We start from the raw sequence: 24,662 nt of genomic DNA, 5'->3' as shown, positions 1-24,662 counted from the left end.
AAACAGCTGCACTGTGGCTGCTTTCTTATGGGCAACTAAGACAGCATGATACAAAATTAAAGCTGTGCTGCGATTGGTTGAATGAGCAACAAAGACAGTTTTGCTTAGTACATAGTTAAAGGGTTGTCCAAGCTTATTTTTCCTTATGGTCTATCCTCAGGATAGGCCATAAATATATTGTTGTTAGGGGGCAGACACCCACCCCTAGACCCATCATCTGTTTGGAACTGCTTCCAGAACACAATACAGGGCAGAAACAGATAACCATCAGTTATCTAGCAGCCCAGTGCCTTCACTTCTGCTCAACTTTTTCCACTTTGTAAAAGAGGATGGAAAAGTTGACACGGCCAGCCTGTTTAGCTGTATTTAAGCCAGATTTTTTTTAATGCAATATTTTTTTTATTTTTTTTTAAAGGGGCAAAATTGTCACACTCTCACTCTAGTGAGTGGGTGGTGTAGAAAGTGTAGTAACTTCTCAGTGCAGAATTGTTAGACATACCGATTATTTACAAACATCGCACAACATTTGGGCCAAACTACCGCAAAACAGATTATAGTAAAATAAACATTAAAAATTTCCCTTATGAAAAATATCCCCTATCACTTCCTTTGTTATTTTATTAGGATGCCTTTACATTGTGCAATTGAGTGAAGTTCAAACTACATCAAAACTGAGCTGGAATAAACTACATGAAGTTTTGATGTGGTTTTTGGTACCTTTTTTGAATTTGCAGGTGAAACACACCAAATAAATATATTTTACAAAAAAAATAAAGAAACTGGACCAAAAAGGTTATACCATGGTGCCAAGTGCACCGTCTGAATATAACCGTACATGCTAAGCGGTACTTCCTGGTTGGACACCCCCCTCCTCCCCATTTCAATTTGAGAAACAGATCTTTCTGAAGGATCAAATCCCAGTTCAACAACAATTTAATTTAATTTAATGATATCAATGATGTACCTGGTGCCATTGAAAGCACTTGATGTTGCAGGTTGTACTCTTGCTATAGGGATCTTCGGTCTCTGTTGTCCTGTTATTCGGGTCGAGTCATGCTCTTCAATAACATGCTCTGAAACTGGTTCTGGGAGGCTTATTTTACGACTTACGACCCTCCCAGCAACTCTATCAGTCATTGGTTTTACTTGCCTCCGGAGTGCAGTTACCTGTACATGAAAATGTAGTGACAAAGTAAGTGAGAAATTCATGAAATTAAATGAAGTTGCAAAGAAACAGATATGTAATTTATAGTTTTTACCTCTTCTGTTTTTCGCCGCAGAACAACTTCTTGCTGTCTTTTCTGGGCTTCAAGAATCCTCAACTGATTCTGAAATATAATATGGGCTTGATATGATTCTCACTATATATTGGATTTGACAGTTTTTCCTCTTCTAATCCTATGCTACTATCTTCATAAATTAATTCAACAACTGTATGCACCAATAATAACCATAATGCTTTAGTAACTCTATGGTACTATCTTCATAAGTGGTGTAAGCATTACATGTTTTGAACAAAATTTTAGTTAAAGGGATCCTATCATTAAAACTCAATTTTTTCTGCCTACCACGTAGGAATAGCCTTAAGAAAGGCTATTCTTCTCTTACCTTTAGATGTCTTCTCCACACCGCCATTCGGTATATAATCTGGTTTTCGTTGGTATGCAAATGAGTTCTCTCGAAGCACTGGGGCGGTCCCCAGCGCTCAAACAGCACTGGGGGCATCCCCAATGCTGCGAGAGGACTCTCCAGCGTCGCCTCCATCTTCTTCAGGAACGGGTCTTCTTCGCGTCTTCTTCCAGCTTCAAACTTCTAGGCCTTGGGCAGCCGACTGCGCATGCCTGCCGACCACAAGAAAATGGCCGCTTATAATACTGTATAAGCGGCCATTTTCTTGTGGCCGGCGAGCATGCGCAGTCAGTTTTGCCCGAGGCCTAGAAGTATGAAGCCTGCGCCGGAAGAAGAGGCATGAAGAAGATGTTCCTGAAGAAGCGCTGGAGAGTTCACTGGCAGCATTGGGGACGCCCCCACTGCTGTGAGAACTAATTTGCATACCGACAAAAACCGGATTATATACCGAACAGCAGTGCGGAGAAGACCTCTAGACGTAGGAGAAGAATAGCCTTTCTTAAGGCTATTCCTACATGTTAGTGAGAAAAAAAAATGTGTTTTAATGATAGGATCCCTTTAAAGCAACTGCATATCAATTTGCAGAAATCACAAACCTCTCGTTTTCGCTGATCTTTTTTCAGCTGTGCAACTTCACGGCTTCGGCGAGATTCCACCATTCTTGTCTTTTCTTGCTCCTCCTTCATTTGTTTCATTAACCGCACCTAAACCAAATAATTTCACTGTTGTAAACCATTGGCATTAAACACGTGCATGACATAAATACATTTACATATCACAAATATGCTGAAAAGATTCAATCCTTATGTCAGATCTGTAAAATGTAATTTTTGTTATTCTTACCTTAGCAAGTTATACCCCTCGTGAGAATCCCACCATTCATTTTAGTAGAAGCATCAGAAATAATTAAGGGAATAACTTGTGAAGATTGGAATAACCCTTTAATATACACCAGTTTGACCGGAGGAGACCACATGTGGTAACACACCTGTAGACAGAGTTTTAAACTCCGCTTTCCAGCACTTGAATCCTCACCCAGGAATCAAACTGTCTAGAAAAGGATTTAAACAGTGTCTAAAACATGACGTATTTCTGAATACTTGTTAATGACTCTGTGTTTCCAATCACTGGTAAAGGGCACTTAAAGGGGTTGGCCACGTTCAGACCAGCATTTAGAGACAAATGTCATTGTTTGTACATTTAAAAAAATTACACAATTTTCCAATACACTTTCTGTATTTTGACATGTTGCCTATGAAAGGACTGCTATTAAAGTGCTGACCTACCTACCAAGTCTCATTGTCTACAATATTTTCAAAGGAAAAATTACCTTTAATTTGAGAATTTTCTTACTTTGAAGAGTTAGGCTAGGTACACATCTGTGCTCATTGAGCGCTTGGGGATTCCATTCTTAATTTGTGCTTTAAAAATGCAAAGAGAAAAGTACTGCAAACAGGACTTTTCACATTTTTCAGGCAGAAATCTGGCGGACCCCATTATAATGAATGGGGTCCGTGGGTTAATACAGGTAACCGCTTTTTAAGCAGATTGGGTTTTCGTTTTTTCGGGACCTCAAGTGAACCCGAAGAATGGGAGCCCAAGTGCAGATGTAAACCTAAGTTATTAATAAATATCCTCAAGAGCATCCACCTACGGTTTAGTTTTGAATCATTAGTGTTGGCATGGGTATTAGAAAGGGATCTTAAAAGATTTACCCCTTATTAATTAACCACTTCCTGTTTACATTTTTATGTTTGCATTTTCATTTATCACTCCTGGCTTTTCAAAAGTTAAAAATTAAGCTTTTAATTTTTTTAATTTACAAACCATATAAGGACTTATTTTTTGCATGAAAATATTCTGTTTCCTAATGGCACCACTTAATATTCTGTACATTGAAGTTGGAAAAAAAAAATCAAAATGGAGTGAAATCTGATCAAATGTGGCAAAAAGAACATGTTACCTATGTTCTCCAGGTTGATATACCAAACTTACATAGTTTAATGTTATGTTTTAATAACATAAAATCAAAATGGCTGTATTGCTTTTTTGTTATTTGCAGCTACACTGTTCAGCAAATGGGATAGTTATTTTTGAAGTTTGTGCATTTCCTTATGCAGGGATACCTAATAGGATGATGGATATTTATTTTATACATACTCTAGGGATTATATGAAACCTAGAAAGGCTGTGGGACAATTTTGGCTGGAGTGAGAATAACGTTACCAAATCTGATGCTGGCTTCAAAATAAATTAATTATCTTTAACAATTATTAACATTATATAATTCATTACACACATAATTTGTTGCATATTTACATTATTAGTTGTTCAATCACTACGTTTTAATGAATTAGAGGAGGCTTACTGCAGCTCCTGGTCTGTAAGATGCAGATGTCACATGAAAAACACTGTGCAAAGTTCCCTTTAAATTCAATGGCAGAAAGATCTTTCCTACAATACTGAATAATAATACAATAATAATAACTGTAATTGTGTGTTCAATGCACCTTTATTTTCTTCATTTCAACGACTTCTTGCTGCAATTTCTTCATTTGTTTTTCATACTGTGACTGGTTTTTCAACAAACGGGCATGTTCCTTTTGTGCCGCTTGCAGTTTTTGGAGCTCCTTATTCATAGTCTGTAACTTCTTTTCATACTCTGTCTTTATCTTTTTGGTTTTCTCTTCTGTACATGTTTCCATTGAGCCTAAAAGAGACTTTTCTATTAATGAGGGATAAGCAAGATGAAGGCATCCTGAAGGGATGCAATGACTCATGAAAGAAGAAAGACAAAGAAAATGTTCATGGCAGAGAATTTCATGTAGAGTCTGGTGTGTGCAATTGTTTTTTTTTCTACAAGTGGATATGGATACATATAGTGCTTTTCTTACTGTATTACTCACAGTGTATTGCAATAGCTTCCTTCATCCTGGACATAATTTACTTTTTTTTTTCTTTTACTTTTGTAACTGGCATCTATGCATTATACCTAAATGTATGTAATATCTGGCATGGAGCTTATTAGCAACAACCATAGGCTCTGACTTAAGGGGGTGTCCGAGATTACATATTGATGACCAATACAAAATTGGTGGGGTTCAGTATCTCAAAAGTAAGTTACCTTCATAGTTTGAGGTTATATCATATGGGGTATGGTTGGTTATTGGTGGCCCACCAGATTGGGGCCTATTACATTTTTGCAGGAGTTTCTCTTTCACACATTGTGCTTAGGAGTGAAGGTTGTAGATTTACTGCTATATTCCTCACTTTAATGTAGTATGATAATAAATTTGTCTTTTTACGCACATTAGCCCTTTCACTTAAATTTGCTCTACATTTTTCGGTTTACTTGTTAAACTATAGCCCATAATGGACCAATTCTATTTATGAATTACTTTGCACTATATTATTGCAGTGATTACTATTTAAAGAGGACCTTTCATGAGATCGGGCACATGCAGTTCCATATACTGCTGGAAAGCTGACAGTGCGCTGAATTCAACGCACTATTGGCTTTCCCTATCTGTGCCCAGTGTAAAGCGCTATCGGTCCCGGTACCATAGCGCTTTACAGTCAGAAGGGCGTTTCTGACACTTAGCCAGGAACGTCCTTCTGCCTCGCGGCGCCTATCGCGCTGTACTGTGGAGCGGGGAGGAACGCCCTCCTCCCGCTCCTGATAATACTCGTCTATGGACGAGCTGTGTGAGCAGAGGGAGGGGGCGTTCCTCCCCGCTCCACAGTACAGTGCAATAGGCGCCGCGAGGCAGAGGGACGTTCCTGGCTAACTGTCAGAAACGCCTTTCTGACACTAAAGCGCTACGGTACCGGGACCGATAGCACTTTACACCGGGCACAGATCGGGAAAGCAGACAGTGCGCTGAATTCAGCACACTGTCAGCTTTCCAGCAGTATATAGAACTGCATGTGTCCGATCTCATGAAAGGTCCTCTTTAAGCTTGCCATGACCTCCTTCCTCAGTCATGCTATTTTTTAACCATTTTAATGTGTATTATATTGTGGGAATTGGATTACAAGTTGTATTGTTTTTTGATTGGATGCTATGGAATATTTAGGGGCTTATGTTTGTCTTTCTCCCTTTGGGCCAACTTTATTCTGTACTTGTAGGAGTTGATATCTGTGCAGAGTATGAAGAAGGACATCAATATATAGTTTGGAAGAACACCTTTAAATGACCTAAGAGCCAGATTTATTTATTTCACACAAACGTATTATAAAATGCAATACAGATGAAAAATAAAGATCATGGCATTATGGCTACTTTTATATTTACTTGTTATTTCAGGGGATAAAAAAAACATAATTTTATTACCCATGTTCTGAAGTACACGATCTCTCTCAAGCTGTGTGTCCCGGATTTTATGTTGCAGGGTCATGAGCTTTTCCTCATACTGCTGTTTCAGGGTATGCAGTCTTCTCTGGCTGTTCTCCAGTTCATCAATAAGTTTCTGCTTAATGGCGATCTCGCAGGTAATGTTTGCCAGATCAGCTTGGTAGTTTTCTATAGATCAGAACAGAAAAGTAGAATTATGTCAGTAAAGTAACTGAATAAATGCAGGTGAAAATGTCTGCAAGACATATTTACTTCATATGAATACTATAATCCAGGCCCAAAGACCACTTTATCATTCTAAGCCACTCTGAAGGGCCGCAATAAAAAATGAAAAGGGATACCATCATTTTAGATATTTATGACATATCAAAAGTATATGCCATAAATTCTGGACAGCTACAGCTTTTACTTCTACAGGTCCAGCCTACTGGGAGAATGGGAGACGCCTTCATTCCAGTCAGCAGTCCAGAGAAGAGAAAACACATGGATGTGATTGTACTTTGTAAGGAGTTGTGATAATCTAGCATTTACAACTCACACAAACCACAATGGAACTAGCAACAAGCATAATACGGATACCTACATTTTTACTCACATGTTCAATTGTGTGATATATGGGGTAGCGACAGCTGGCTACACAGTGCACTACTAGTACATTCCTGTCCTTGCTCCTGAGCTGCATGCCACTTCTCTCACAACATGAAAACTACATATATCATCAGCTATATACACACACATTTTTGTACCTAAAGGGTTATGAGCCACATATAACATATGCGTTGTGCATTGCAGGCTATAGGTTGAACACCACTGCAGTCAACAGCTAGCAAACAATAATATTAAACAATATTATGTAAAATATACCAGAAATACACAATTGCACACAATATATGAACTACATCAGTCATGAACCTGCTGCTATGGAACAACATACCATACTACGGGTAGACATGTGCTCATAATAAAGCATGCTACTACAGAAAAGTTCCAGAATTGGTCCACAGAACATGTAACTTTTATAATGCGTTATGTTTCTTTCATTTAAATAAAATATATACCCTTCTCCTCTAGCTCCGAATCAGATTCACTTGAGCTTTCTGCTCTATCTGCATCTTCATCATCTTCATCCTCATCTTCTTCATCCTCTTCATGATCGCTTCCATCATGTCCTTCTTCCTACAAAAAAATCATTTGCAAAGCACTTACATTTTAAGCTTGTGGACAATTATAATGATATGTGCTGTCACAAATCCTGACAAAACATCTTATACTTCTTTATAAATCATATTTAGAAACATCTTGGATATTATGAATGTACCAATGCAATCTTCTATGCATGTTCATTTTATCCATCTTGAAGTAACCTTGTATGTTGTATACATTGTATAAAAGAGAACACTTCTCAGAAGAAAATGTTTCTATTAAAAACCATACATTCCTTGAGTCTTATATACACAGCCACATGAACACCTAGTATACATAGATTATCTGTGCATGCAATATTGCCCATACTCACAGTATCTAGTTCGTTTGATTCTTTTTCTGGAAGGCCTCTCTCTTCAGACTTCTCATCTGTATTTTCATCTTTTACAACACTATAGGAAGAACGGAATTATTTAGGATAGATTCAGTATTGTGCTTTGTTGCAGATATATTAAAGTTGCATTTATGTATCTGTGCATTGTACTAATGCAATAACAATTGAAATGGTAAAGGTATCATCGTCTTAGTACATGAAATGTGACTGCTATTTGGATGGTCTCCACATGATTTTTAAGTTTTCTTTATAGTTCTTGATGTATTGCAGATATACTGTATACATGTATAAATGAGTAGAAAGAATGGATACCTACTGATATGGATACTTATACTTAGGACTTTAAAACTATTTTCTTATCAATAAATTATTAGGGGATCCTTTAACTTGAAGCCCAATGGACTGTTTTAGTTTATCATATGCACAAAAAAATATAGCCTAATAATTTTGAAACTTTAATTGTATATAGAATATGTGGCAATTTAAGGTTATATTAGAAACCTGAAAGTCAGGATAAAATGCTAGATATCTAAGAAATCCTAAAAGTTATTTTAGACAAATATGCAACTTATTAGCTATCACAGCAGAGGTCCAGCTTAATAAGATGCTAGCCCACCTTTTTAATATTTATTGGCCCTACACTTATTTTAGTAAATGTCATTATCTGCACTACAGCAAAAATGTCATACATATTATACATCCAAATAGGGATATACAAGCTTTATATTCAGTTAAGCAAAATCAGTTAAATTGTATAGGGTTAAATGGAGAAATGCTTTGAGATGCGCCACTATGACATGAAACGTGACGGTTTTTGATGCACCATTTTTATCATGTTTCGTTGTCACATGACACAATCATCATAAAAAAAACCAAAAAAAAAAAAACAGATTTTGAGACTAAGGCAAGAGTGTAAGGAAGCAAAATGGAATTGTGTCATTGTCCTAGAAAGAAGCAAAACAAAAAGAATTGTTATATTAACAAGGATGTGTGGATTGCAAACAGCAGAACTGCTTTGCACAGATGTGGAATACATGGGCCACATGCATCAAAGGCTGATATTTTTTGCATAATAAAAGCAAAAGCAGATAAAGTAACTTCATGAATGAAGATTTTGCTGCAGAATTTATTATGAAGATAGGTAAACAACAAAATCATCGGCTTCAGTACCAGTCACATATGGTTTCTTAAGGAGGCTTTAGTCAGTGAGGACCAAGGCTCTTTATGGAGGTTATCTATAACCTACCATTGAACATATTGTGGACCTCACAGCCACGTGGAATATTTTATTTTCTAAAATGCACATACAGCATTTCCCTATAATATCAGCACCTTATGCATTGCACTTAAGAATAACTCTCATTATTATAAACACTTGGGCTATATTATATGCAAGAGTGGTTTTGTGAAGGGATTCAGCATAACCTACTCAAAGCACACAATATATCCCACTAGGCAAAGAAACCCCAGCATCTTCTTTTATGGATTCAAAGTGTTTGTTACAGTAAGAACATTGTATATCTTATATCTAGAATTTACACCGATTAGTCATAACATTAAAACTTAATGCTTAATACTGAGTAGGTTTCCTCAAGCCATCAAAGCAGCTCTGACAGATAAAGTCATGGATTTCATAAGACATTGAATGTGTCACATGGCAATTGGAGACATTAGCAACAGTTCTGAGTTAAGTCCTGGGTGTCGAGGCCACCAACAAGTTTATTTTTTCTAGCATATCACAAAGATTCTAGATTGGAGAGAGCTCTGGGGAATTTGGAGGTAAAGGGGGTTGTCCCATCTCAAGGATCCCACCTATACTGGTAGCCTTAGTAAACTGAAGACTTTTCCTAAATATATTGCTTTAGAAATTCTGCTTTGTTCTCCTGCTATGTGACCTTATTCCTCCCATTTTTTACACAGCGTTGCTATAACCACGGATCTATAGGATAAGTGATGTCACTTACTCACTGATCTTGCAGACAGGACAATCAGTTCAGCTAATTGCAGTTTGCTGATAAAGCCAGGTCTGTAAACACACAGATAACACAGACTATTCTGTACAAGAATCTGCATATTATCTGACCTGTATAATTGTTCTTTGTCCCGTTCAGCAAGAGGGAGGAGGGGGAGGAAGTGAAAAGAAGACACTGCAGACAGAGTGCTATGACACTGAGATGTGAAAACCCCTTTGAGTCAAAATTTTGAGCATCTTGTTGTATTCCTGAAACGAATCCTAAATATTTTTTGTAGTGTGGCAGGGCACTTATTTTGCTGATAGAGACCACTGGAACTAGGAAACACTGGAAATGCCAACGTCAAGAAGAGGGGCATTGTATCTGCAGCAATGTTTATATAGGTGACCATACATCAAAGTAACATCTATAAGAATGCCAGGTTTCCTGGCAGAACACTGTCCAATGCATCACTCTGTCTCCATCAGCTTGGCTTCTTCACAGAATGTATCCTGCTCTCATTCCTTTCCCAAGTAATGCACCTGGTGTAAAGGTGGTTTTTGTGGTCTTGATCAGTTGGATAAGACCATGAATGCAAGCTTTTTCTAAGGTCAGAAAATCAGCCATGATTTCCTTATTGTGGCAAGTATATCTTCTCATATAATGTTGTGTCCTTGCCTGATAACCAAGCTACAATAAGAAAATCATGGCAGGGTTTTTGCCAAGTCCCAGACCATATAAAATTTCTGCATTTGTGGTCGTATCCATTGGCAACCGATCAAGACAATAGACTGCAGAATTTTTAAACTACTTATATTTTCAAAAATGCTTAACTTTTAATTATCTACAAATATAGATATGATTATGTTCAAGGGAATACCCCATTAAGGAATGCCTAACATATGCCAGTCTCAGATGCCATTATCACGAGACAATTACTGCTATTCATCTCACCTTAATGTTATGGCTGATCAGTGTACTGTATATGTTCTGCACAACTTGCAATAGAAAGCCTGTAGACCTATCACCAGTTAAAGTGCAATTTTTGCATATTGCAGTTTTGAAGGATGAAGTATTATGCCAAACATATTTTTTCAAGGCTCACTTTTACATTGCTCTCTGATAACATAAATGTTTGGTTACTGACTTACACTGAAAGTCTGGGGTTGCTCTAAAAATATCAAAACACTTTGTTCCATAAGATTTATCTGAAACATTACGCCATTTCATTGGGTTAAGAACTGGACTAGTTAGGTTTTCTCATTGTATAATTTGTAAAATAAAGAAATGAAAGAAACAGAGATAAAGGTGAGTGTTCCAACCTTCTTTCTTCTTGATTGCTTTCCTGAAGCTGTTGTAGCCTTCAAAAGCAGAAGTACAGTATAGGCAGCCAAACCAATGAAGGACAGACCAGACAAACAATGAAAGTTATAAGTAAGGGTGGTGCATGAACTTGCTGCCATTAATAAATAGACTGCACAATTTTGTTATCAATGTTTAAATATTCACTGTAATGTTCAATATCCTTACAAAGAGGTCTACGATCTCTGCAAATACACATACAAATACACATACAAGAAAGGCAAAGCGATAACTAGAAGATCATGGCCCTAATGAAAACTCTCTAATGGGGCCCTACCTACCTTATGACTTAGAATGGTGCAATATTTTACATGACAGAGGGACCTTTGGGTCCAGGGCCCAGAGTGACTACTATTGCTGCACCCCCTATAGCTACGCCCCTGAAGAGAGGAAGAAGTTAATGTTAAATACTAGAACTGCTTTTAAATATCTGAAAAGACTCCTTTAGGCTGGAATCACACAGCATTTATATTAGGCTCTCTAATTGGCATTTTTTCCTTCCCTTTATTTTTGGTAAAGGTCTTGTCCCAGTACATGACAGGACTGTCCCATTTTAATATAATTGATTTTTGGAACCCAATACCCTTTTCTGCCTGACCTACATGACCAAATTTGCCAAGATAGTTTCCAAAATTACAGGACAGTTGGCAACTATGTGCTTTTGGTCTTTTTTTGTTCCAAAATGCAGCAAGCTCAATTTAGGTGTATCCAGCAGAACTGCTCTGAGGACATGGCTCTCTTTACATTGTAAAGTGACCAATTCCAGGTATAATAAAACAGGTAGTGTACTGAGCAACCATGTTGAGTTTTTCATTTTCATTTTTGTTTTTATCTTTGTATCAATAGGGTACTCGTGTATATTGGTTATACACTTGACAAAGGGGTATTCCCCGAAACGCTGCCTAAAGCGTCGTGTGTAAAAAATCCTAATAAAGTGCGTGTTTCTTCAACACCTACGGAGTAGCGCAGTTCCTTTCCTACCCTCTGGTCAATTCTCACAATTCCAGGTATAAATCTCATTTGTACCTGGACTTGAGAGCTTCAAGTCTCCACTGAACTTAGAAAGGAACTAAACATTTTATATTTGCTACTAAAGACGTTTAACTCGTGTCCACTCTTAACCTAGGTCCAATTTGGTTAAAGGAGTTTTCTGGACAAAAAAAATGTTTTTTGGCTTTTAAAAAAAAAATAAAAAATTACTAAATGCACCCATATACCTTTAGTTGTGTTTTGAGTGATATCTGGGTGTCTCTGGGAGCGCCTTACCTCTCTTAATTCCAGGCTTCTTCCTGCAGAACAGCTCCCCTTCTTTACTGATTCTGCAGGTGCACGCTCTTCTCCCAGCGCTGCTCTTTTCTTTACAGTGATGATCCACCACTACTGCACATGCCTGGGAGATGCACAGTAGAAGTGGATTACCAGTGCGCAGAGCAGTGCTTGGAGAAGCGGCAGCAGTCAGAAAAGGAGAAGGTGCCAGCCCGCGGGAAGAAGCGTCAAAGGCAAGTATGATGAAGTGGATGGGGGGGGGATAGTAGTGATGATCCGTTTCCAAAAGCTCAGAAACGGATCGTCACTGGATATCACAAAATGTTCCTGGGGCCCCAGGGATACGGATAAATATAAATTTTGATTAATTATGTTACTTAGAAAGTAGGAGGGGGAGGGTGCTTAGATTTGTGTTAGGGCTTTCCATCTATCCCAGACAACCCTTTTAAAGGACACCAATTTCTCTTTAAACCAATTCAATATTCCGACATGTTAACAAAACACAGAGACAATACAACCACTGGGTGACTGCAAATAGACATATGTAGAATATCACCTTGGCCTAGTACATATTTTCAAGTCTCCATCTTTGGATCAATGTAAAAGCTCAAAGTGTGGAGGTGACAAGTACATCTGACAAGTGAAAGTCAGTACAGGGTCACCTGCATCTGCAGGAAATATGGCAAACTTTTACATTTTTACCAGAGAATCAATTCTTTGACCTTAAAGGGAACCTGGCACTTGGAAAATGTTAACTGTTAAATGTCTGCAGGCATGATGTTACAGAGTAGAAGGAGCTGAACAGATTAATATATAGTTTTGTGGGAAAATATTCAGTATATATTATCATTAATTAATTTATCAGTTCTGTCTATGGTTAGAAGGAGTAAGAGTCCAGTGGATAGTCCTAACAGTGACTACAGCTATCTCTATATTCACAATAATAGAGAGGAGGCTGTCAATTACTATTAAGACACCCCCAATGGGCTCAATTTCTCCTTCTATGCCCAGAAAAAGCAGAGAAATAAATGAATACATGTATTTCTAATTTATAAATAATTTATCTGCTCCCTGCAGATTACACTGCATTTTAATGATCACAGGTTCCCTTTAATGCATATCTACTCAGGAAAACCAAATTTTGGTCATAGCTATGATCTTATAAATTCACATGAAAAAAAGAATAGAAAATATTGCTGAATCACCTGGCATGCAAAGTATTACCATTATCCCCCTTCCCCTCCCCCCAAATTTAGGGGATTTAGGCTAACGCCCCACATAGCTAGCCACAGCGCAAAAGAGATGTGGGAAAAACCACAGCAGAAACGCATCACAGTTTTTCCCGCAGGGATTGTCACAGAAAATCTGTAGAGTTTTTGTCTGCAGACTTTCTTATACCTATCGGGAAACCACCAGCATTTCCGTTGGTATAATTGACATGTTGCAATTTCCAAAAACACAATGGTTTTGGAAATCGCAACATTTCCGTTATGGGTATTTTTCTGCAATGTGTGGATCCCACCTATTTTGCAGGGAATGTAAAATGCTGCAGTTTTTGCCATGGTGTCTATGCCACAAGGGACTCCAGCCTAAGATTATTTTAAATAGTGCAAATATTTAGCGATAGTGACATGCACTTGGCCTCTTAAAAGAATGAAAAACCTTCATGCAAATTCCTGCTATATCACTTTTCTGCCAAAAAGACCAGAAATACAGGTTTGATTCTAAATTACCTTTTGTCCCTCATTTTCCTTTAACTATTAACTATCTTGAATAAATTGCAAACTACAGCTAGGTAAGCTAAATTGACCTGGATCTAATATTATCTGAAAACCTCTCACATTTGCACCTCAGCCACTTAGCAAAGTATGTGAAATTAACAATTGTATTTGCTATAATGGAAAGATTTCCGAGACTTAGGCTGAGGCTCTGCAATGTGAAAACGCAGCCTTTTACAGTAACTGCAAAGTCGATTGGATTCTGGCTAATCCCATCCACACATTGCAGAAAAAAAAGTCTGAAGAGGAAAAGCTTTTTGAAACTCAAGGAATGCCAATTATAGGATGGCGTTTTCTGTATAGGTATAACAAGGGCACAAAGTCCACAGGGGAAAATTCTGCAAGATCACAAAGAAAAACACAGCAAAAAAAGCCGCAATGTGTTTCTGCTTCAGATTTTTCTGCAGCGTTTCGCTACTTGGTCCTTAGCCTTAAAGGGTTTTGCAATTGTGTGCAAATTAATATAAATTAACAAATATCAAAAATTTACAGTCTTTTCTGGAATAATTTACATTAGTTTATGTGTTTACACTATTACTCTTCTAATGGTCTTTACTTGCAGTCACCAGCTACACACATTTTTGGAGTGCATTCTGAGACTGATCTCCGTACTGTCTGCAATTTTCACACATTGGCATATGAATCGACTCATTTCACAGTACAGTATGAGATTTTTCTTTCATGCGTCTATAAAAAAAAAAAAAACTAACAAGAAACCACCCAAATATACAACCGTTCAATGTAAGTCTATGGAAAAAGACAAAAAAAGGCATCTATTTTACATGGAGCTGAAGACAATACTCTGAATAAAAACAGGATGGTCTGGGTTTTTTTTTTATTGATCACAAGCTGTCTGTGATTATTGCAGATCTGTGAAAAGGCCCTAAGCCTCGTATAGCAATGGCTCACATTTCTTTCTGGTCTTGGATTCCAGGGTGAGGATATTATGAATACAATGTAATTGAGAGTCAGTTGTGTGAGCAAGAAATCACGACATTTTCAGTCACTAAATGTCAATAATAATAATTATTATTATTTCATTTATTTCCATTTTGACTGCAAACAGAGATCTTGAAATGAATGAGATGACCCACAATGTTTTAGATAGTCCCAAGTGTACACAAGTGGCTCAGCTTTGCTACATAACTAGATAATTCATTCACAAGTTAAAATATTAGGCAACAGCTTTTTAAAAGAAATCATTTACGGCCCTTGAATATATCGGCCATATACTGCACAGCCAACGTGAAGCAAATGGTTTTAAGGCATTGCATCTGTTCAACCAGTGTGAATAAAAATCACAATGCAAAACAGCGTTGCCCTGTTTAATGTAAGCCTTTTGGTCAGTTATTAACAATACCCTTCTAATGACTAACAGGATCTCTACTTATCCATATGACCAGTTTTAAGTTCACAGAAACCTAATGTTAACAGAGAATATGTAGACTTTCTGCTCATCGGAACTAATAAATTCAGATATCTTGAAGTGACTTGACGTGAACAGCATGTGAATCCACATTCTTAAACTTTCTAGAAAAGTCTAAAAATATATCATAATCTAATATTTACAAGCATTATTTTTAACACAAGGTAACCATGCATTAAAAAACATGCAGCACAATACAAGCAAATGATGATGGCATCAAGTGACCACGTGGCAGAGAAAGTCACAGTGTCAGAAATGAGGTCAGGTGAAAAGAACAAGATGAGCAGTCATGTGAATAAGAAAGGACACAATGTGGCATAAAAGTTGGATGGTGTTGACATTACCTTTTCTTTTTCTTCTTTTCAATCTTCTTTAATTTTTGTATATCTTTTTTAGCCATATCAAGTATTTCAGTGGTTTCTTTTTCAGCTGGAACCAAGGAGGTGGAGAATGGAGAGGAGAAATAAGAAGCTCTTGATGAAGCTCTTGACAAGTTCTTTCGAAGATTCTCATTCACTGCTTCGCTTTCTAACAACTTTGCACTGATCATTAAAGATAAATAATGTGATGTTAGGCAAACTTTACATAAAGGGGCTCTGATAACATTATTAAAAAGTATTTCTGTGTCTGGAACAAGTTCTTCATTATTTTTTGGTCTTCTAGCATTGTAAATACTCTGCCTGAAGAGGGATGGATCCAGCATTATGACCTGCCTTAGTCTATACTCCATTCTCATCTGTGAAAAACAGACTATTCACTTTACTTTAAACAGTTAATTCTGTCTTTGTCTGTTTTTGACAACTCAGTGTCGTTTTACAAAATAAAAAAAATAAAAAAACTGATCTTTTTTGTTTTTAACCTACCAACTAATTTGTTTTTAACAGCTGTCACTTGGATGAAAACTCCTTTTGACAGCCATTAAATCTGTTCCAATTTACTCAAAACAGACAAGTTAAAATATTAGGCAACAGCTTTTTAAAGAAATCATTTACGGCCCTTGAATATATCGGCCATATACTGCACAGCCAATGTGAAGCAAATGGTTTTAAGGCATTTCATCTGTTTGTCCAGTGAGAATGGACAAAGGTAGAATTTTTTCTTTTTTGATAGACCTGTAAAACCGCGTGTAAAAAAAACAAAACAAAAAAAAAACAACAACATGATAAGGAATAGACTCATTCCTGGTTTTTAAACTGGCTGTGTGAATAAGTCCTTAGGTATATATCTTTTTGTTTAGACAAAGTAATTTATTCATTTTTGAGGTTGTAATATTAGAGCATTACCATTAGGTGGCGACACAGTCTAAGCAAAAAGTGAAGTGGTTTTGCTGCCTGTAGTTCTTAATTGTGTATCTATAAAGCGGCATCATTTTCATATGATGTAAAAGGATTACAAGTGACTATATAAAGAGAATTTCTGGGGCTAATTGTAATTGGATTATGTCACTGTAAGCTTTACCGTAGGTCTTCAATTTCTTGGATGTAATTGTGTATCATGTTGCTTATTTCTTCATTGCCATCACCTGAAAGCAAAAGGTTTATAATAAGAAGTTCTGTTACATAAAAGCACGCAACATTTACCAACTAAAGAAACTGAACTACTCTTCTTCGTACACGCACGGCTAGACCAAACTTCACTGTCATCCAACCAGAGGCGCTTTATATATTAACTTTTGCTTTTTACCTTTTAACCCCTCAAAACTAAAAGCTCAAAAAAAGCAAAGTATATGCTCTCCAATTACCTTTTCATGTTAAAGGGGAGTGGTTCTTTAAAAGGAATGTAACCCTTTTTAATTTAATTAAACTATATAGTGAAATGCATCACTATATTCTAATCCTTTTTCATGTAACTTTTTCTTTGGCTTTTCTAGGTTATGAACATTTAGTAATATACTTTACAGCATAGTTATGCCCAGCATGTTTAGCATAACTTTTATTTTATACATTTTAATTTCTATTCTTTCTGTTCTTATGAATCCAGTGGATGGTCCTTTATGAAAGTTTCCTCTCTATGACTGTGCATACAAAACGGCCACTGAGTAGAACTGCCTACTGAACACCTAAGAATAAAAGATTCAAAATGAATGAAGTACAAGTTAAATTCTGTCTTTTCCCACAACACTATCAGCTTAGTTCTCCTTCTTCTATACCAGGGTGCCAGTAGACAGAACTATACACATACAACATAACAGGTTCTTTTTAAAGGGTGCCCCTACTCTAAACTGCTGACTGTAGAACATTCTGGGACTTGTGCCTAAAGTTCCAGCATTTTGAAAGACTTTCTCCTTGAGATGATATTTAGAACAAGGATTCATTTGTTTTTCACCACAGTCTCTCTTTTATGTTGGGTCATTTTTTTTCCCCAAAGTTTACAGTTTCAAATGAAATCATATTATCTTCTGCTGCGTTCACTATTCTGTGGTTTTCCTTCAATAAATATTATTTTGTTTTGAGGTTTTTTTCCCCCCAAACACGGTTACATTAAATTCAGGCATGCTGAATTCTTTGCATTATTAGCATATTTCATAAGTGAGAGGAAAAGAAGGACACAACTTCGTACTCAAACTGGTCTACAAATGAGACAAAGTACTGTATATAACAAGTTGTACAATGTCTTTGGTGGCACTTGGTGTACACAGTTCATAGTCCACAACATAAATCATAGGACTCTGTGTCTCAAACAAACCAGTCTACAAGCACTGAAATTGTCATAAGCCTGAACAAACACCAGTTACGGTAAATGTTTGCTTAAAGGGGTTGTCTGGGATTTTCTTCTACTGCCGATCCTTAACCCATAAAAATCTTATTAGTATAGGATCGACATCGAGCCCCTGCACAAATCTGTTTGGAACTGCACAGGGTTCCCGTACTATACAGTGTACAGATCCAGAATCATATGGCACCATAACTGCACCTGAGCTATATTTCACATGAAAGGGGAACTGAGATGCGGTAATGCTGTAGAGCCACTATCCTATTAATATTATAAATGTGAAAGTTTGTGAGTTTGGATGTTTGTGGGTTTGTGTGTTTGGATGTTTGTTCCTCAATCACGCAAAACTCGCTCGACCGATTTGGCTGAAAGTTTCCACAAACATAGTTAATACACCCGATTGCGCAATAGGCTACTTTTCGTCACAATAACGCACATACGTTTGTGCCAGGATCCCCACAAAACCCAAACTCACACCACCATCTCTGCAATCTCACACACTTTGGACCATAGCAAGCCACAAAATTCATATTGCCCTCTGCAGCCTCGCCCCTAACCCCACACAATCACATATACATATACTTTACCACTTTGCCCCTCCCCTTAACGATACTCCAGGAGGTTCTCTTTAACGCTCCGAAGCAGCCATGTTTGCTGACCCCCACCGCTCTGACAATCCGCGACACCGCCCACCCATGTCAATACCCCTAGGAGGTCTAATAAATGCAAAAAAAAAAAAGTTTTTAAAAAAAGTAAAAAACATTATAAAAACAAATAAAAAGGATTAAAAATTCAAATCACCCCCCTTTCCCTAGAACACATATAAAAGTAGTTAAAAACTGTGAAACACATACATGTTAGGTATCCCCGCGTCCGAAATCGCCCGCTCTACAAAGCTATACAAATATTTTTCCTGTTCGGTAAACGCCGTAGCGGGAAAAATGGTCAAAAATGCCAAACCACCGTTTTTTCACTCTTTTGACTCTGATATAAATTTGAATAAAAAGTGATCAAAGCAATAACATTTCCCGAAAATGGTAGAACTAAAAAGTACACCCGACCCCGCAAAAAAAGACGCCCTATACATCCCCGTACACAGACATATAAAAAAGTTACGGCTGTCGGAATATGACGACTTTTCAAAAAAAAAAAAAAAAAAGTTTTAACAGTTTTGTATTTTTTTAAGGGGTCAAAATGTAAATAAAACCATATGAATTTGGTATCCCCAGCATCGTAACGAAACACAGAATACAGGGGACATGTCATTTTGGTTGCACAGTGAACGCCGTAAAACCAAAGCCCCTAAGAAAGTCGCAGAAATGCATTTTTTTGTCAAATCCACCCCATTCAGAATTTTTTCCCTGCTTCCCAGTACATTATATAGAATAAATAATGGCGGCATCAGGAAGAAAAATTTGTCCCAAGAAAAAATAAGACCTCATATGACTCTGGGAGCGGAGAAATAAAAAAGTTATGGGGTTTAGAAGGAGGGGAGTCAAAAATGAAAAACCAAAATCAAAAAATGCCATCGACGGGAAAGGGTTAACTTCAAATACTTCTGTCCCAAAGTCACTATGTAAAGTTTCTCACAACACCGTATAGCAGCTCAAATACAAATTAACTTCAACACAAAAGTCTCACGTATTCTCTGAATTACAGAAAAAACAAGATACAAAATTACATTTCATATCCCATACCTTATACACAGTATGAAAACCTTACCCACGCCTGTATATACCAACTTCTACAATCACCGCAGACGAAGTCGCGGGTACCAGCTAGTATAGTATACAGAGGCATCTTCTATTCCAGTGCAGCCAGCTGATACATGTGGGAGGCAACCGTCTGCTGCCCACTGATCAGATATTTATGGCCTGTCCTAAGAATAGGCCATTAAAAAAAATCCCAGACAAGCCCTATAAGTTTGCAATCAAGCCAATGTATACTGTAAGAATTCTGACCTCTGAGGGTACCATCATCATTTCTTAAGGCTCTTATAGTTGTATACAACCATGTGATGAGCAAGTACTTGATAGTGTCTTTAATGTTTGACCACATAACCTTTATATTTGTGGATTATTGTATTTGCTTAACCTCTTCCTTAATTTTGATCCTTCATATTCTGTCATTTGATTGAAAACTAGTTAAATTTAGAACTCAACAAACGTCACGGAAGTAGAATGCAAAACAACAATCATCTGTCAAGCAATATATATTTACTAAAAAAAAAAATGAGTAGTGCCCTTTCATATAAGAAATCCATATTTATGAGAGACAGGAATCACTAATCATAACTAGTTAATGGTAGTTTTATGTAAACTCAAACAATGAGGCAGACTTATGAAGACTGGCATTATTCACGCTGGTCTTCATAGCCCCTGAGCCAGCAGGGAATGCTCTGCACTCCCTCTCCACGCTCCCTTTTTGGGAAAGTGGCAGAGGCGAGAAGATGTTGCAAAGTCGCAGTTGCTCTGCGTAAAACCATTTCTACCTTGTAAGCCATTAAAATGGTTTGCACACACAGTAAATCAGGGCCAATAAGTCCAGAAGCAAAACAAAACTATGATATTAAAAGGACCTGATGAACAGCAGCTTATACATATATAAATACTGCACCTGCTCTAGCAAGAACCTGATTGGCCTGGTCACTCAAGAGCTGTGTAATTCTGGTTCTTAAAGCATCGACGGTTTCTTGCATGGCCTTAATTCTCATGCGTAGATTGTTGTTCTCTGTCTGCAACATTGCATTCTCATGGAACATGTCATTGATGCTCTCAACTCCTTCTTCATCAATTATTCTTTTACCCTACCAATTTCAATCCAAAAAATAACAAAATATCAGGCATAATAGTATTTCCTGTAAGTATATTCCCATTGCACATAATATATTCAATGCTACATACAAATGTGATATATACACATTATATGACCGCACATAAATTAAATAAATCAAAATAAAATGATTTGACTAAGCTGGGATTTCAGGCCTTGTTGTTTGTGGGATATGTTGTAGATATTTTTAGCAAACATTTTAAGGTACCGTATTTTCCGGACTATAAGGCGCACATAAAAACCTACGATTTCCTCAGAAATCGTAAGTGCGGCTTATAGTCCGGTGCGCCTTATATATGGATGGAAGCGGCGGCAAAGTCTGCGTGCCGCTTCCATACATACATAAAAGGCACCGTAAGGGTGCATTCACACTACGGAACGCCGGCGTGTATCACAGCCGTACACGCCGGCGTTACAGCAGGGCTGCCGGACACTTCCCATTCATTTCTATGGGAGCCGGCATGCGAGCGCTCCCCATAGAAATGAATGGACAGACACTTCCCATTCATTTCTATGGGAGCCGGCATGCGAGCGCTCCCCATAGAAATGAATGGAAAAAAGCAGTCCATTCATTTCTATGGGGAGCACTCGCATGCCGGCTCCCATAGAAATGAATGGGAAGTGTCCGGCAGCCCTGCTGTCACGCCCGTGAAACAGAACCCTGAAACAGAACTAGAAACTTACCGAGCGGTGCAGGGCGGGCGGGCATTCAGGCCTCCTCTTCCTCCGATGTCCTGACCACTTCCTCCGGCGCTCGCGAACTGATAATGGCCTGGGCGCATGCGCAATATCATAATGCTTCTACTATGGCTACTGCGCATGCGCCCAGTCCATTATCAGTTAGCGAGCGCCGGAAGAGGAGGACGGAACATCGGAGGAAGAGGAGGCCTGAATGCCCGCCCACCCTGCACCGCTCGGTAAGTTTCACATTCTGTTTCAGGGTTTTATTTTAAAACGGGGGGGGTAGTTTAATATAACTTTTACGGTTGGGCTCTATCAGCATGATTTTGCTGATAGAGCCCCTCCTCGCCTGCCGAGCGCTTCCAATAGAAGCGGCTGGCACGCGGGGGGTTAAGCGGCCACTGGCAAAGTCTGCCTGCCGCCGCTTTCAATAACATATAATGCGCACCGGACTGCGCCTTATATATGAACCGAGACGGACTATAAGGCGCTCATGGGCAATGCGCCTTATAGTCCAGTGCGCCTTATAGTCCGTAAAATACGGTACATAATATTTCGTGTTTAAATACATGAACATTTGTAAATTGACAGACTGCATGAAAAAAAGCTATTTAGCCATTTTTTGAGATACAAAATATCTGTGTTCAATTTAGTGGAATTTTTTAAAAATGTGTTTACTTTTTGTTACTTTTTTTAAACATTTCTGATAATGGTTTGTAAATGGTAAACCATTTATTGAACATTAACTTCAATATATTTATTTTTTTTACTGTAGTGTAATGTCATAGTGCAGCTTAGCGTGTGTTGCACACAGCAGCCTCATCCACTGCATAGCAGTGGTTCAGGAGAACTGCAACACTGCTCCAATTACTTGAATATGTGTTCCCCATCCTCTATCAGCTCCTAGTACCCAAAGGCTGCTGGAACAGCTGATCTATGCGAGGTCTGGGTGTCAAACCCCCACAGATCACATATTCATGATATATACTGTGGATGAATCATTAGTGTGAATGAATTTGGGACCAGACAACTCCTTTAAATGTCCATGATCAATGTGATCTCCAGACATGGCCATTGCTGCCATAATAGCTACCGTATATGTTGAGCTTGTGAACACCACTTATATGCCCTCGATAAAAATATGTACATTTAATAAACTACATCCATCCATGTAAAATAAAATACAAGAAGAGGTGAACATATTTTGACAGGCTAAAGTACACAAAAAATACTATGAATATCAAAAATAAAGGACCTACATAATATATATCTACATTGGTAAACTAATAAACATGCAAAAAACAACACATAACTATAGGCAAAAAAAAGGGTAAAATCTTGGTAATGTATCTCTTTTAGGGTTTTTCTGTCCACTTGAAAAATTGGACATCTTTGTGAATGGACACTTAAGGACTCCCACGGATAGTAAAAGAACGCACCTGATGTCCATTTAAATCAATGCAAAATGTAACGGACACAGATAGTGTCCGAAGCTAATGTCCGTGCAAGATTTTGCGCGGACATTAGCATCGGACAGTGTAAAGCATTTATCCATCCTACCGTTTTATACTCCATTAGTTCCATTTGAAGTCTAGTTATTTCATTTCGAAGTGCATTAATCTGCTGACTTGTCCGGTCCTGGTTAACCATCACTTTGTTTTTGATATTTCTTGCTCTATTGGCGTATTTAAGAGTGTTCAATGTTTCCATAAAATCTCTATCTGAAGGGCTTACACATGCGATCATTACAGTTTGGCTGTGAAAACAAAGAAAAAAAAAACATTGCTACGTAACACATTTTTTTGCCCTTCTACAATATTTTGACATAATAGAGAAAACGTAAGAATTTTGCTGTTATGAGTTTTACATGACTGAGCACCGTTCTCCACAACACATTAAAAGAGAAACAGGAACAGGGAGAAACACGGGTACATTTCATTTACTAAATATTTTATGCGCTTTAACAGTTTCTGCAACTTGTTTGACAAATGGGTGGGGGTTTGTCAAACATACTAAATGTGGGACAGGACTAAATGTGTGACACTACTGTATGTGCCAAAAAAGGCCTCAAAATGTTGGTTCATTTTCTATTGGAAATGGAGCCAACTAATATCTGTTATAAAATAAGACAGTCTACAAGTGTGCCAGTATGAGAGACCTTAAAAATGTGGCGCTGGTTAAGACGGTCTATTCTAAAACTTTGACTATGGAGCAGATAAACTAATACTGACGGTCATGTTTATTTTAACTGAAATGGAAAAACTGTATATTGAAAGCTTCATAACCTTATAGTTTTAATAAAGGGTCTCTAGCTTTTCAGACAAATACGTCTCATTTAAACAACATGCGATTCTGAACCAAAATGTAGTGCTTTTTTTTAAAAAAAATGTATGTTTTCTGCCATAAAAATTGCTGTTCCCGCCTCTAGGAATCTCTGTCCTTCCTATTTCTGTTTGCTTCCCGTTACTAGGGAAGGTCCAGCTTTAGAAACCAACAGACTCAACATGGAACACAAAGTGCCAGGAGGGGGAAATGGCAGAGCACCTCTGACAGCTGATAAATGTTTTCACAAATAGGTCATATCCAATTTTTGTCCGTTTTCACAGATACATTCACAGGTACCCTTTTCACCACAGTTGTGTGAATCAAGGTTTAGTATTTGGGTACTCAGTGGAACGGATACTTCAACCCATGTACTACACTAGAGGAAACCAAATATGTTGCACAACATCCATACTTTAGAAAATTGCGTTCCAAATATATATAAACAACATTTTGGTGCTATCTGGAGCCATTTCAAGTTGTAGCTATCTGTGAATGAAATAAACATGCAGAAACAAAACAAAATTGCGCAAACAAAAACAAGATGGAGGAATTTGCCCAATTATGAGCAGACTAAGGACTCTAGTGAGGCCAGCTTAAAGTGATCAGAAACCTCAATTGATGCCATCCTGTCAATAGAAAAATGAATATAAATCTTACTATAGGAAATATTAGAAAGGGGGATAGAAAAAATAAAAAAGGGGCCACAACAGTACACAGACAATTAGGAAGTGGGGAGACTGATGCGCAGAGCAAGGTAGGAAAGCAGAAGAGGCACAAGATAGGTTCATAGGTGCAACTGCAAATTTGA

General features: G+C 37.7%; 1 protein-coding gene across 7 annotated transcripts in view; it reads right to left on the bottom strand.

Annotated features, from left to right (window-relative positions):
• KIF21A (kinesin family member 21A) overlaps positions 1-24,662 on the bottom strand; it is a 77,150-nt gene that overhangs the window by 36,471 nt on the left and 16,017 nt on the right. For 6 of the 7 annotated variants that reach the window (XM_075274140.1, XM_075274144.1, XM_075274145.1 and 3 more), the window contains exons 6-17: positions 23,090-23,285; positions 20,633-20,822; positions 16,763-16,826; positions 15,649-15,846; positions 10,795-10,833; positions 7,500-7,578; positions 7,042-7,159; positions 5,963-6,151; positions 4,140-4,339; positions 2,226-2,333; positions 1,260-1,328; positions 965-1,167 (exon numbers count right to left, since the gene is read on the bottom strand). In XM_075274140.1, the coding sequence (XP_075130241.1) occupies positions 965-1,167; positions 1,260-1,328; positions 2,226-2,333; positions 4,140-4,339; positions 5,963-6,151; positions 7,042-7,159; positions 7,500-7,578; positions 10,795-10,833; positions 15,649-15,846; positions 16,763-16,826; positions 20,633-20,822; positions 23,090-23,285 (1,653 nt within the window). The remainder of the gene's footprint in view (positions 1-964; positions 1,168-1,259; positions 1,329-2,225; positions 2,334-4,139; positions 4,340-5,962; positions 6,152-7,041; positions 7,160-7,499; positions 7,579-10,794; positions 10,834-15,648; positions 15,847-16,762; positions 16,827-20,632; positions 20,823-23,089; positions 23,286-24,662) is intronic. The other variant, XM_075274143.1, reaches the window with a different exon arrangement.

Source organism: Leptodactylus fuscus, chromosome 5 (assembly GCF_031893055.1).
Source record: "Leptodactylus fuscus isolate aLepFus1 chromosome 5, aLepFus1.hap2, whole genome shotgun sequence".
Taxonomy (NCBI): Eukaryota; Metazoa; Chordata; class Amphibia; order Anura; family Leptodactylidae; genus Leptodactylus; species Leptodactylus fuscus.
Note: the sequence above shows the minus strand (reverse complement) of the source record. Positions and strands in the feature narration are given on the sequence as shown.